This window comes from Neolamprologus brichardi, chromosome 17 (genome assembly GCF_056152115.1).
Source record: "Neolamprologus brichardi isolate AB-2024 chromosome 17, ASM5615211v1, whole genome shotgun sequence".
NCBI lineage: Eukaryota > Metazoa > Chordata > Actinopteri > Cichliformes > Cichlidae > Neolamprologus > Neolamprologus brichardi.
In genome coordinates, this window is record NC_142120.1 from 35,950,001 (window position 1) to 35,963,427 (window position 13,427).

Genomic DNA, 13,427 nt, shown 5'->3' on the forward strand with positions numbered 1-13,427 from the left:
ATGGACATATTCCCGTCTCTTCACTTTTCTAAAACAAGCAGACAAGAACATTACAGTAATATGTAAGCTATGTCCTGGGGAGAAAAAATTATCGGCTGCTGTCAATAGCACGAGTAATCTACTGAAGCGCCTGACTCGGCAGCACAGACAAAGCCTTCTGAGTGAGCCATCTTCATCATCCATGGATAACACCGCGGCAACTCCTGCTGCAGACGAAACTTGATTTCACTTCAGCAACACAGAAAGTGTCTGAAGGTAAGCTTAAGAAAATGATTGCAGGCTACGTTGTGGAAGAGATGCTACCGCTGCGTACTGTAGAGTCTCCGTCTTTTAGGTGCATATTAAACAAAATACCTGTGTATGGCAAAAAAGCAGCACTGCATGATTGAAAAACATTTTCTACTTACTTAGATAAGTGTTATGCTGACATGGAAATGGAGCTTAAAGAGACATTTGAGAGTTTGGAATATATTTCCACGACTGCTGACATTTGGACCAGCCATAACAAAAGTTTTCTCGGAATGACGGCACACTGGATTGATCCTTCTACTTTTGTACGAGGACATGCAGCGCTAGCATGTAAAAGAGTTCGTGGGAGACACACATGTGATGTCATCGGCAATGAAATCGAGCAAGTACATTCGGCTTATGGACTGAACTCTAAAGTGACAGCCACCGTCACAGACAACGGGTCCAATTTGATCAAAGCTTTTAGAATGTTCCAAAAATCAGACTCTGATGAGGAATCGGAAGAAGATGAAGAGGTGACATTTACTGATGTTGAGCAGACCCTCTCCACAGAATCTGAAGGACAGTTTTCTCTCCCTCCACACTTAAGGTGCACTACCTTAGCATTTAGATCTTGTATTGATCTAAGAAATGGCTTCAAGCAAATGAGGCAAAATTTATCTACAGAAGTGCAACTTCAAAGTGTTCTGCAATGTGGACAAAAGCAAACCGTTCTTCTGTTGCTTCCGAGTTGGTAGATAATTTTTTCAAGAAAAAACTCATAGTACCTGTTTCAACACGATGGAATTCATTCCACGACGCTCTGTCCAGGATCCCTGACATTCCCCTTGCTGAATTAAATACTGTCTGCACTCAGTTTGGAATCAAATGCTTCACTGATCGGGAGGATCTGTTCCTAAAGGAGTATTGTATTGTGTTGAAGCCACTCACTGTTGCACTCGACATATTGCAAGGAGAAGAGAACTGCTATTTTGGAATCCTTCTTCCAACTCTGGAGATTCTAGTGATGGGTCGTTCGCGAACGAAATGGCTCTTAGAGCCAGCTCTTTGACGTGAACGACGCGAGCCGGCTCCTTTTTGGGAGCCGTGAGGTTGTTTTTTTTCTTTCTCTCACCCTCTCTCTCGCCCTTTTTTCCGCTAAACGCCGCACGCGCGGCCTGTACTTTGCGCTGGGCAGAGGGGGGAGGGGCGTTAGTTACACTCGCAGTAGCACAGGAACAGAGCCAGAGAGAAAGAGAGCGAGGGACAACAACGTCACATTAGAAAGGTATAGTAATCATCCACTATTTTCAGTTGCAGATGATAAAGGATTCAGAAAGTTTATTCATGCAGGCCAATATGACAGATAATGTGCATCTTCTTTTTGTTTTAATATTTTAATTTATATTTAATTGTGTTGTGGTTTGCAGTGTTTTGTGTTGTTTCACGTAAAATTTGTTTAAAAGGAAAAAGCTGAAAATTTAAAGAGTTAAAAGTTTAAAATGTAAATAGTTGTTTTCTGTATTATATCATTTATTTATTACATTTTATGTGGAGTGAATAAATAAAGTATATTTACGGTGGCCCCTAGAGACAAAGCACGTACAAACTCCCAAATGCGTAAAAACTCCAAAACGCGTAAAAACTCAGAAGCACGTACAAACTCAGAATCAAGTACAAAAGACAACAGAAGTGCTCCAGGATGCTAGGGCGCAGTGTTGAGCTTTTGTTACCTAGTGGCTACACAAGCCAGCAAGTACCAACAACCGGATTTCGTGTGTGGTAGTAACAGGTAAATGAACTTTTTTTTTTAAAATTATTTGAATAAATATGAGTGCTTGTGTATGAATACACAAACAATACACATATGCTTTCAATTTAAGTGATCTAGGTAGCTCTGTTTTGGAAGTTCAGTTAACGGTAGAAATGTGCTTTAGAGTTTGAACGTGCTTTGTCTCTAGGGGCCATATATAAACATATATAAATAAAACCACTTTTTTTTACATTAGTAATTCCTTTTCTGCATAATTCTATATTATTGTTAATGATTAAATAATTAAAGCAACAAAACAACCTGAAGAGCCGGTTCGGAGCCGAAAGAGCCGGCTCTTTTTAGTGATCCGAGCCGGAAAAGCCGGATCTCTAAAAAGAGCCGGAAATCCCCATCACTAGGAGATTCTAATGTCCAGGACGCTGGCACTGCAGGACGAGCTTAAGCTGACAGCATCCCTCCCTGATATCATTGTTAAGGTAATCTATATATAGCCTTACCCTAAAATAAATTTTTTTTATTTATCATGTTCTTATGTGAAGTGTCTGATGTATTTTTGTCTCATAGGCGATCAAGGTGCGCTTTTCCTCAATGATGGACAATAAAGAAGCTCTCCTGGCTGCAGTCACTTTGCCTAAATTTAAGTTACGCTGGATCAGAGAAGAGATGGTTAGGGCAATGCTTACTACAGAGTGCCGTGGGTTGTCTCTTGAAAACCAACAATCTGCTCAAGATCACAAGAACCCTGCTGACTCCACTGATGACTTTTTTTCATTTGAGGAGGACGACTGTACCTACTCTGCTGAAACAGAGGTGATGGAATATTTGAAATCTGCTGGGTCTGAGCTCGGTGTTCTTAGCCAGTTTCCCAGGATTAAGGCCATTTCACTGAGGTACAACACAGCCACACCATCAAGCGCACCAGTCGAAAGGCTTTTTAGCCTCGGCAATCTTGTGCTTACACCCAGAAGGAACCGACTGTCAAGTGAACGCTTTGAGAGACTTACATTAATGAGATACAACAACTTTTTCAAAAACAACACAGCTAAGTAGTACAAAAAATGTTTTGGAAAACATGAGTGCATACAGCATGCAGGAAATATGGTGCTCATTGGTTTGAGGAAGTTTCAGAGGAATTCTGTTTGTTAACCAAACTTCACTTTGTTGAAACACATGACATGATTACATACATTATGTATGTATATGTTACTCATTGCTTTGAAACTGTAAAAATTTTAATGTTTACAGCGTGATACATGTCATGTTTAACATTTCTTAAGTTAAGCTTTTTTGTTATTCAGATATGTTGCAGAAAAATATATTTGTTTATGTTTTTTTATAGAATGTAATAAAGATGATTCAGGAAGCAAAAAGGCTAAACTATTTCATGTTGACTCGTATTTCTTTTTAAATTATTTATTATTTAAAGAGTTTAATTTCTATTGTTTGTCCACTCAAGGTTTATGGGGAGTATTTAGTTAAATTACTTATTGAGTAATTAAGTTACTTTTCAGACACAGTAATTAGATAAGTATTTTAAATACAATATTGATTAAGTAATTAGTAATAGTAATTAATTACTTTTTTAAAGTAACTTACCCAACACTGATCTCCACCCCTCCTGCGCTCTCATTTTCACCCCTTTTGTGCTCTGTCCAGTGCTCTGTATTTGTAATATAGTATTTAAACTCGTCCTTCTTCCCCACCTCTACCATCTTAACAGATACACATCTTCCTCTCATTTACATGCAAGTATTTTGTTTTGCTTGACTGACTTTCATTCCTCTTCTCTCCAGAGCATACCTTCCCCTTTCCAGGCTCTCTATCATGGGCTGTGTTTGAATTTGACTTTATTTATTTAAAGGGACAGTGCAGTTTAACATAGTGCAAGTACAAAACATGAATCTGATGTAACACACATGAGTTTATAGCTATTGCTAATTTTCAACAATTGTCCCTTTTTGGGCTTACATTAAAAATAGGTACATTTGACAATAAAACATACATTTTCATAAAACCAAATTACATCATGAATACAATTACAATTAATAGATAATAATTTAAAATAAAATTAAAATCATTAGTTAAAATGACTACATCTCTGATTTCCCTTTAACCAAACTTTAACCTTCAATGTAAAGGATCTGATGTCTGTGATCAATTTTGACCGAATGTAGATCTGCGATATGATATCTTGCAGTTGCCATTCACCTTGCTCCTTGTAATACGATTACTATCTTGTCTCTGGATGTATCTATTGACACTCTGGGGCCATCCTATTTATACATTTAAAAACTAATTTAAGAAAACACAAAATGATTAAAACTCTTAAAACTAAGTAGATTATATTTCTTTAAAATGTGACAGTGATGCCACCGAACAGATTTTTTATCCATTCTTTTTAAAAGATTGGTTATATAAGGACACCACAGGCTGAATTGTAGATGGTGCTGCTTGGGTCCAAACTGTCATACAATATGAAAAATGAGAGAAAATCATGGAATGCATAAATAACTGAGCTGCTGAAGTGGGTATATAGTGCCGAATTAACTTAAAACAATTCAGCAGGCAGGAATGGAGGACCCAAATGCAGACTCCAGGACACAGGCAGGGTTGGCAGGCAGAACAAACAGCGCCGAACAAGGGTACACAGCAAATCCAGCATGTCCAAATTAACACTGTCAGATTTGATTTCAACACTATTAAAGTGTCTATATGGGTCCACACCAGAGAGTGTTAATTTAACTCTTTTTGGAGAGTTGGTACGTTAACTCTGATTTAGTGTTAAACACCAAATCTGTCTGGAGTTGATAATTTAACACTTACTAATGCTAACTAGGTGTTAAGAGTTTATATATTAACTCTCAAAGAGTATTTTAGTTTAACTACATAAGTAATTAATTCTAAAAAGCGGGAATTTTACTGTTCTGAACTTCTAGAAATTCCTTTGGAAATAAACATTTACTAAAAAGACGCAATGGTTTTTGAAAAACATTTATTCTGAACTGTGCACCACAATTTCAAAACATTTTCTGAAAGATGTAACAGTGTACATGTTCTCACTTTCATTAGAATTTTGTTTATCAAAAGGTCTGACATAGGTGAGCTGGTAAATGCAAATAACAGCATTCTCATCACTTATTTCTTCAATACAAGATCTAAACGCTAACGTAGAACCCAGTCAGGACGTCCGCTACTGTTGTTTGCTCGTTTTTTTATGGGAGATCGTTTTCAGGCTTCAAGTAGCACCATTATACCAACATTTCACATTCTAGACATTGTTTTAGGTGTATTTGACCAAACATTTGACTGAAAATTCACATGCAAGCTTTTTTTCAAGGCTGTGGTATTTGCCCGCAAACAATACCTTTCAGCTAGCTAAAACAGAATATTATGCTATCAGCGAGCAACATGGCTAATGCCTTTCACACAGCTTTGTCTCAACTCCAAAGAGCCACAGAAGTAAAAGCTAATAATAATAATTGAAACAATCTTGAAAAAAATGACTTACCAAGCATGGCAAACAACTCAAATATGTAGAGCAAAATGTTCTGAAACGGCTTCACTTCAGCTTCGATTGGAGCCTATGGTGCTGGGGGCGGAGTCTGTGAATTTACTCTATTGGTGTCATAGCCCCTGTAGGAGTTCGGAGTTAAGAGGTCAAGAGTTAATGTTTCCATTGTAACACCTCCAGATTTGACATAGAAACACTCATTTTTAACACTCGATTTTAACTACTATCATTTTACACCTCAGAGTTACATTAAAAGAATGTGACTCTACTTAGAGTAAAATTAACTCTACTTTTGCAAGAAGACAACTAACACCTAAACATTTAACACTTTTGAATTTGCTGTGTACAACACAACACTGCCAGAAAGACAAACTGGACGTAAATACACTGAGGGAAAACGAAGGAATGAGGCAAAGGAGGAGAGCATAGCTGGGAGCAATCAAACCTGACAAGTCCAAGGGAAGCAAAACCAGAAACACTGACATGAGACGTGGACTTTCAAAGTAAAACAGGAGTGAAAAGTCACAAAGATGTGGACTTGACACTGAGAAACAGACTGAATGAATATGACACAAGGAACACAGGAAAGGTACAGAAACTGAAACTGGAAGCTAGAACAACAAAATATAACCTCAAAAGAACTAAAACCATGAATAACAATAATCAAGAGATTCAAATTAAACACACCCAGGACCATGACAGTCTCTTCTTCCTGCAAACAACTCTCACAAAAGATTACAATGTAAACATCATAGTCCACAGAAACTCCTTTATAACGTCATCTGTCAACCTGTCAGTTACCATAAATGAAGAAAGGGTTCAAAGCCACTGACAAATCCCAGTCATATAAAAAATATCGATAAGTTCTTGAAACTTGTTGTTTTAATGTGTTCAATCGAAACGTGTTTAATCTTTCAACTTCATGCTTTTGGAGTTTATCTTTTATTCACTCAGAGTTACCCAACCCTTTGCATTCCACTGTATACACGGGGTCCGGCTATGCAATTAGACTTAACTTACAAAGACCAGTATCATTATATACAGATATATACAGTAAACAGTCAGTATTGGAGAAAGGAAAGATTTTTATCTATGTCTCCAGTCAATCATTGGAGGTTCAAAGGTGGAGAGCACTGGCTATATCTAAGTTCACCTTGTAGCACGCAAAGACAACTCTATCTCCCTTGGGCGTAGCAACTCTGCCCTTTACGTCAGTGATGTTTTCCAACTCAGCAGAGGGTTTTCTGCTGATACCCCCTTGTGTCACCATAGCCATGGGCTTTGACGTCATACTGATTGTGTGTGACCTCTGGGACACACGCTTATGGAAGCACTCTCCCTCAATGTGCTTTTGTTGCGAAATAGCCTGAAGGTGGCTATGATACTGTAGCTTTATCAAGGCCCTTTCTTTCCCATGCCGTGACACAAACACAAGCCAGCTTTCAGGCCCAAATTTGATTTAGAGGGGCTGTTAACACAGCTGCAAGATGACCTCGTGACAAAGCGAGGAATAAATTTACTGTAATTATAGTGATATGAACATAAATCACTATAGACTATAGAAGCAACAGATCCCTCATCATCTCACTCTGTCTCAGCGTCTTTTGTTCTTTCTTAAATATCAATCTAAGAACAAGTACATTGCAAGCATGCATGTGTGTATTTTTCAGATATGCAGAAATAATGACCTTTATGGATTATTTATTCGATTTTTTGACTCAGCGGACTTGGCAGAGTTTACCAAAGAAAAATTGGTGTTTGAACAACAACAGACTAGTAGAAATGGATACAAGAGGCCTTTAATCTTGGGGATAAACATGGATAGTTTCATTCTATGCTGTCAAAATATTAGACTACCAGGTCAGTATGATAAAATAAACTACTGTGTACATTGTGTTTAGAAAGTCAAAGTCAAATTTATTGATATAGCACATTTAACTGTTGATCAAGGTGCTGTACATTTAAGATAATCAAAAGAGATAAAAAAAAACATAGGAAGATTTGATAAAAATTAAGAAAAACAAGCATAAAATGAGAAGATTTGAGGAAGAAATAAGACAAATACAAGTAGTACAAACTCATTCTGACTTAAAAGTCAAGGAATAAAAGTGAGTTTTCAGACGGGTTTTGAAAGTGTCCAATGGTCCTGTTGTGAAGGGGCAGTTCATTCCACAATTTAGGAGCAGTTTCCAGTAAAGGCCCGACACTTTGCTCCTCTGTGCTTTAATCTGGACCTCGGGACAGCCAGGAGCATTTGATCTGCAGACCTCAGCGATCTTGCAGCAGTGTACCAATTTAAAAGATCAGAAAGGTATGAGGGTGCTAACCCATGCAACGCCTTTAAAACTAATAATAACATCTTAAAATCAATTTGAAAACTAACTGGCAGCCAGTGTAAGGATGCTAGTACAGGAGATATGTGGTCTTGCTTGCGTGTGCCAGTTAGTAACCGTGCTGCAGCATTTTGGACCAGCTGCAGTCAGCTAACTGATGACAGACTGACACCTGAGTAAAATTATAGAGATAAGAATAAAGTTGAAATTTTGAGATTGGAATTTAAATTCTATTTCAAGAAAAAAGGAAAAAAGTCACAATGGGGAGATTACAGTTATTGTTTCAAGGCAAACTTTCACAGCTCCTATGCCTTCTACAAAATTTCTTGTGTAGATGCGTTAGTGAAACAACTTGACCAGCCAGGCTATCTTGTCTTCTGGCACAACCATCGGTACCATTGTCAGCCATGTTATTTTGTACTAATCCAGACAACTCTTCCAAGTTTGTGGTTTTTTTTCTTCTGACCAGATGCATCTTTCTGCACCATCTTTTAAACATTCTTATACTTATCACCACACTGTGTGAGAAATCATTTCCTTATAAATAACATATTCTGATAGCTGCCATGGCTGCTATATAGAGGAGAAAGCAGCCATGGTAGTTTGTCTTGAAACAACAATTATACTCTTCACATTTCAACTTTTTCTTGAAATAGAATTTGACTTTATTCTCAAATATTTTTGTTTTTAACGTGGCTCTAATCTCTGTTGTAGATGTCAGGTAGGGCTACACTGCTTTTATTCTGTGGCTAAAGCATTAATTGTATTGGAAACACGATCACCAGTGCTTTTTGCTGGTTATTGTTCTATAGGGCAAGTGGTGTGTTTTACTGCTGGCAGATTGTGACAGAATGATCCAGCCAGACTGGACCCAGCAGAATTTGTTTTTTGAAAATTTCAAGGAGTTTCTTAACCAGCCCCTCATTTGCCCTGGACGGTGGTTGTTTCCTTTTCGCCTGGAGGAAAAGGAGGAATTCAGGCAAAGGATCTGCAGTTCGGTTCATGCCTGGCCCCAGGCCATAATCCATCTATCTCTACCTGAAGAATTCCTTAGAGTTCAGAAGCTTCAATCAGTGATCACATAAAACATCAGATTCACATCAGTGACCAGTGACGCTGGTCCAACCAGACTGGCCGGCCTGGTTGGACCAGTGTCATTGTACTGTTGATGATCATATGCATCCCCCTTTCTGCTCAGCTCAGCTCTGCTCCACAGTTCGCTCCGTCCGTACTGCTATCCCCCAGGCCCCAGCAGCTATGCAATAGGGGAAAGTGTGATTAGTATGATGAAAATCATACCCTTGGAGGCCACCTCCTGCATTGCGAACAACACAGGGTCAAACCAGCCATCCCAATTGTGTTCATCCTTGTGAACTTACGAATTATAGACTATAGAGTTTCATTCAGCAGCTCACCAGCCTGTCAGTCTGAAGGTGGTAGATGCTGGTCTGAATAGATTTAATGCCCAGTAATTTGCACAGCTCTTTTAGGGTGTGACACATGAATGACATGCCTTGGTCGGTCAGCATCTCTTTCAGGAGGGCGACTTGAGAGATGACCTGAAACAGCACCTGTGCCACAGTTTTTGCAGAAATGGTGTGGAATGGCACTGCTTTGGTATATCGCATTGCATAATCCACCAGAACTAAAACAGAGTGAAAGCCACACGCACTCTGGTGAAATGACCTGATGAGGTCCATGCCATTGCGTTCAAAAGGGACCTCTATTAATGGTAGTGGGCGCAATGACTCTTTTCGAATGGCCTGCTGGTTCACCAGCTGACATTCCAGGCAGGATGGACACCATCGGTGCATATCTATCTACCTGCCCGACTGATAATATCAGACCATTATTCGCTGCACAGTTTTATCATATCCCATATGACTTTAATCAGAACAAAATGCAGGTAGGTCAACGCTGCTTTAGGGTCCACTATATGACCATCAATTGATCACCTGATCAAAGGCTGGGCGTAGGGTGTCATCACGAAACTGCTCTAGTGGGAAAAATCCCATGGAGTGAATTACAGGAGGCAACCGAAGCGATGCAATAGGATATTTGTAAATGTCCCCATGCACACTCCTATTCTCAACCCACCCTTCCTCCAACAATACCCCTGGCTCAACCAGGGTTTGTTGGACCAGGGTCTGGGTGCAGCTTGAGTCCACGATAGCCTGGTGTAAACCCCCTTTGCACTGGAATGTGTCCCTCCTGGCTCGGGGGAGTTTGTTGGCACAGAACGCCTGGCTGACGTTCATGAGTGGGCACTCCAGGTAGAAGTGTCCCAAAACATTCCTGCCCTGGCATCAGCACAGCCCCTGGTGAGCTGGGTACAGCGCCCGGAAACGCCGGGACCTGGGTAGAGAGAGCCGAGAGGAAAGGGTTGTTGGATCATGGCTGACCATCCTTGGTGAAAGGAAGCGGCTGGCCTGTCCCCTCCCCTGGCAGCGATCTTGTGGGTGGGACCTCCGTTCGTGCTGCCAGTGCCAATGCCGTAGCCAACTCCAGACGGTGACACTTGACCCATTCCTCTGTTCCCCCTGGGAGCCACTCTCGCTGTGCCCCGGAGCCACTGGGCGAAAGCAGAGGGCCGATCCTTTGGCATGTTGTACCAGTAAGTTGGGCGCCACTGTAACATGACAAACACACATACACATACACAGCTCTCAGTTGCACTTTTAGGTGATGTGTATTTATATACTGTCCAGAGGTGATTGCTCGGTTCCTCTCCAGATCTCCCTCCCACTCAGCCCAGCTGTGCTCCACAGTCCTCTCTCACCCCACACTGCAACCCACCAGACCCAGTAGCTACTGCATTGGGGAAACAGTGATTAGTCTCCCCTGGTACTGTCCCCTAAATCCACCCCTCCCCATTAGACATTCTTTGACATACAACATCAACTGTGCTAAATCAAGAGGTAGGTCATTGGTTTCCCCAATTTGTTAGAGCTGCAATAACAAACTCAGACTGTCAATTCCAAGTGCTGTGTTTCCTGCGCACAATGCTTTTGTGCATTATATTTAATTTGTTGCTGCTTGTCAAAAGTGTCCCCACTGTACCCATTCAACTCTGCAAATTATAGTACTGTGTTCTCTTCCAAAAGACTGACAGCACTGACAGCTTGTTGGTTGATCCCTCCAGTACGTCTCTGACTTAATTATAACCTCTTTTGATCCACAAACTCTGGCAGAATCCGGCTCTCTGTGGAAGGAGAATCATCCATCTCCTCTGCCCACTCAGTTTGACACTCATAGCTATGCAGATTTCTGTTCTTGTCTTTCATACTTTTTTAAACCCATAAGGAGTACATGGGGTCTTGGGCAAGGTGGCTGTAGTAAGTTACTAAATATACTGCTGCATAGATATAAAGAAAATGTACAAAATCACATGAAAAAGGTTTCATCAAAGTCTGATTAAAAAATAGTCCGAAATGTACTCAGATTTAGTTTAACCTAGTAATGTGTCAACTCGGGAAGTCAGCATTTTCTCATAATACCCAGAATCATCTTTATTTGGCCAAGTTTGTGCACACAAACAAGGAATATGACTCGGTTTACTTTTGGTGCTTCATTCTCATAATTGTGTAATGTTCATGCAACTGCTAGTTCTGCTGACTCCAAAGAAACTAAATGAATCCATGAAACAAAACAACATCAAAAACAAACAAACAAACAACTTAATGTAAAACTTAGTTTGTCAGAGAAAACAATTCGCTTGCTTGAGCTGTCCAAAAGGACTTAGTTAAAGTGCCTGTGGCACAGTCCCCAATATCTGTTCATACAGTTTAACAAACATTCCATTCAGCTTCTGGCTACAATTGTTTCCAAGTTTGACTGAAAGTCAACAAGTGTACAATCTTATTTAGCAACTACAGTCAGACTATGGAAAACAATGACTGTATTGGTGCATTCTATTTGTGTTGTAGGGCAATCAGTTTTGACAAATTAGTGAAAATCACAAACCTGCTGCTGTCTACATACACAGTAACATACACAAATTCACATTAAACAAAAAATTACATTACATTCAAGTTCAGCCCAAACATCATAGATTTGAAACAAAAAATCAGAAATTCCTCCACAAATAGTTACATAATTGCTGCAGGAAAACAACTGCAAAATATCACAGACTCTAAGTTCTTAATATAGAAATATAACCAGAGTACAACCACTGGGCAACCAGTGGAGAAGAGTCCCCTAATGCAAAGAAATGCATCACAAATGAGTTGCAGTAGACATGTGTATAAGTGAAGCTCAGATTGATGTCCAACTGTAATTTTTCACTGAAAGTACACAGGAACTAGGCCTGATCAAATGACTGGTTGTTCTACAAATATTGCCATGACCATCGATTATCATTTCAATGTGTATAACTTCCATAATGCACTGAAGAAACATTTTTAACACTAACCAGTCTATGGTGGGTTGTTTGTTTGTTTGTTTGTTTGTTTTTTAACTTGGAAAGCTATGACAATACAGCAGTGTGATTGGTCAGCTGCAGTGATGGTACTGTACAGGGTGGGCCATTTATATGGATACACCGTAATAACATGGGAATGGTTGGTGATATTAAAGTCCTGTTTGTGGCACATTAGTATATGTGAGGGGGCAAATTCTTCAAGATGGGTGGTGACCATGGTGGCCATTTAGAAGTCGGCCATCTTGGATACAACTTTTGTTTTTTCAATAGGAAGAGGGTCATGTGACACATCAGACTTATTGGTAATGTCACAAGAAAAACAATGGTGTGCTTGGTTTCAACATAACTTTATTCTTTCATGAGTTATTTACAAGTTTCTGACCACTTATAAAATGTGTTCAATGTGCTGCCCATTGTGTTGGATTGTCAGTGCAACCTTCTTCTCCCACTCTTCACACACTGATAGCAACACCGCAGGAGAAATGCCAGCACAGGCATCCAGTATCCGTAGTTTCAGGTGCTGCACATCTCGTATCTTCACCCCATAGACAATTGCCTTCAGATGACCCCAAAGATAAAAGTCTAAGGGGGTCAGATCGGGAGACCTTGGGGGCCATTCAACTGGCCCACGACGACCAATCCACTTTCCAGGAAACTGTTCATCTAGGAATGCTCGGACCTGGCACCCATAATGTGGTGGTGCACCATCTTGCTGGAAGAACTCAGGGAACGTGCCAGCTTCAGTGCATAAAGAGGGAAACACATCATGTAGCAATTTCAAATATCCAGTGGCCTTGAGGTTTCCATTGATGAAGAATGGACCCACTATCGTTGTACCCCATATACCACACCAAACCATCACTTTTGTTGTTCCAACAGTCTTGGAGGGATCCATCCAATGTGGGTTAGTGACAGACCAATAGCGGTGGTTTTGTTTGTTAACTTCACCATTCACATAAAAGTTTGCCTCATCACTGAACAAAATCTTCTGCGTGAACTGAGGGTCCTGTTCCAATTTTTGTTTTGCCCATTCTGCAAATTCTGTGCGCCGATCTGGGTCATCCTCGTTGAGATGCTGCAGTAGCTGGAGTTTGTAAGGGTGCCATTTGTGAGTAGCTAATATCTGCCGAAGGGATGTTCGACTAATGCCACTCTCCAGTG

General features: G+C 40.1%; 1 protein-coding gene and 1 pseudogene across 1 annotated transcript; both read left to right on the forward strand.

The window, feature by feature from the left end:
* Nucleotides 1–897, forward strand: part of LOC148098012 (uncharacterized) — a 902-nt pseudogene extending 5 nt beyond the window's left edge.
* A 43-nt stretch (nucleotides 898–940) lies between these two features.
* Nucleotides 941–3,052, forward strand: LOC148098013 (uncharacterized). Its single transcript, XM_087830989.1, has 3 exons — nucleotides 941–1,252; nucleotides 2,404–2,478; nucleotides 2,567–3,052. Exons 1-3 carry the CDS (start codon nucleotides 941–943, stop codon nucleotides 3,050–3,052), a joined length of 873 nt encoding a protein of 290 aa, XP_087687115.1.
* Nucleotides 3,053–13,427: the final 10,375 nt, after the last annotated feature.

What these genes read in the sequence shown, in the direction of transcription:
- LOC148098013 (XM_087830989.1), top strand. Translation starts at nt 941, where the DNA reads ATGTGGACAAAAGCAAACCGTTCTTCTGTTGCTTCCGAGTTGGTAGAT. An exon ending in TTCCAACTCTGGAGATTCTA is followed by an intron (nt 1,253 to 2,403) that starts GTGATGGGTCGT and finishes CATCACTAGGAG; the next exon opens with ATTCTAATGTCCAGGACGCT. An exon ending in TCCCTGATATCATTGTTAAG is followed by an intron (nt 2,479 to 2,566) that starts GTAATCTATATA and finishes TTTGTCTCATAG; the next exon opens with GCGATCAAGGTGCGCTTTTC.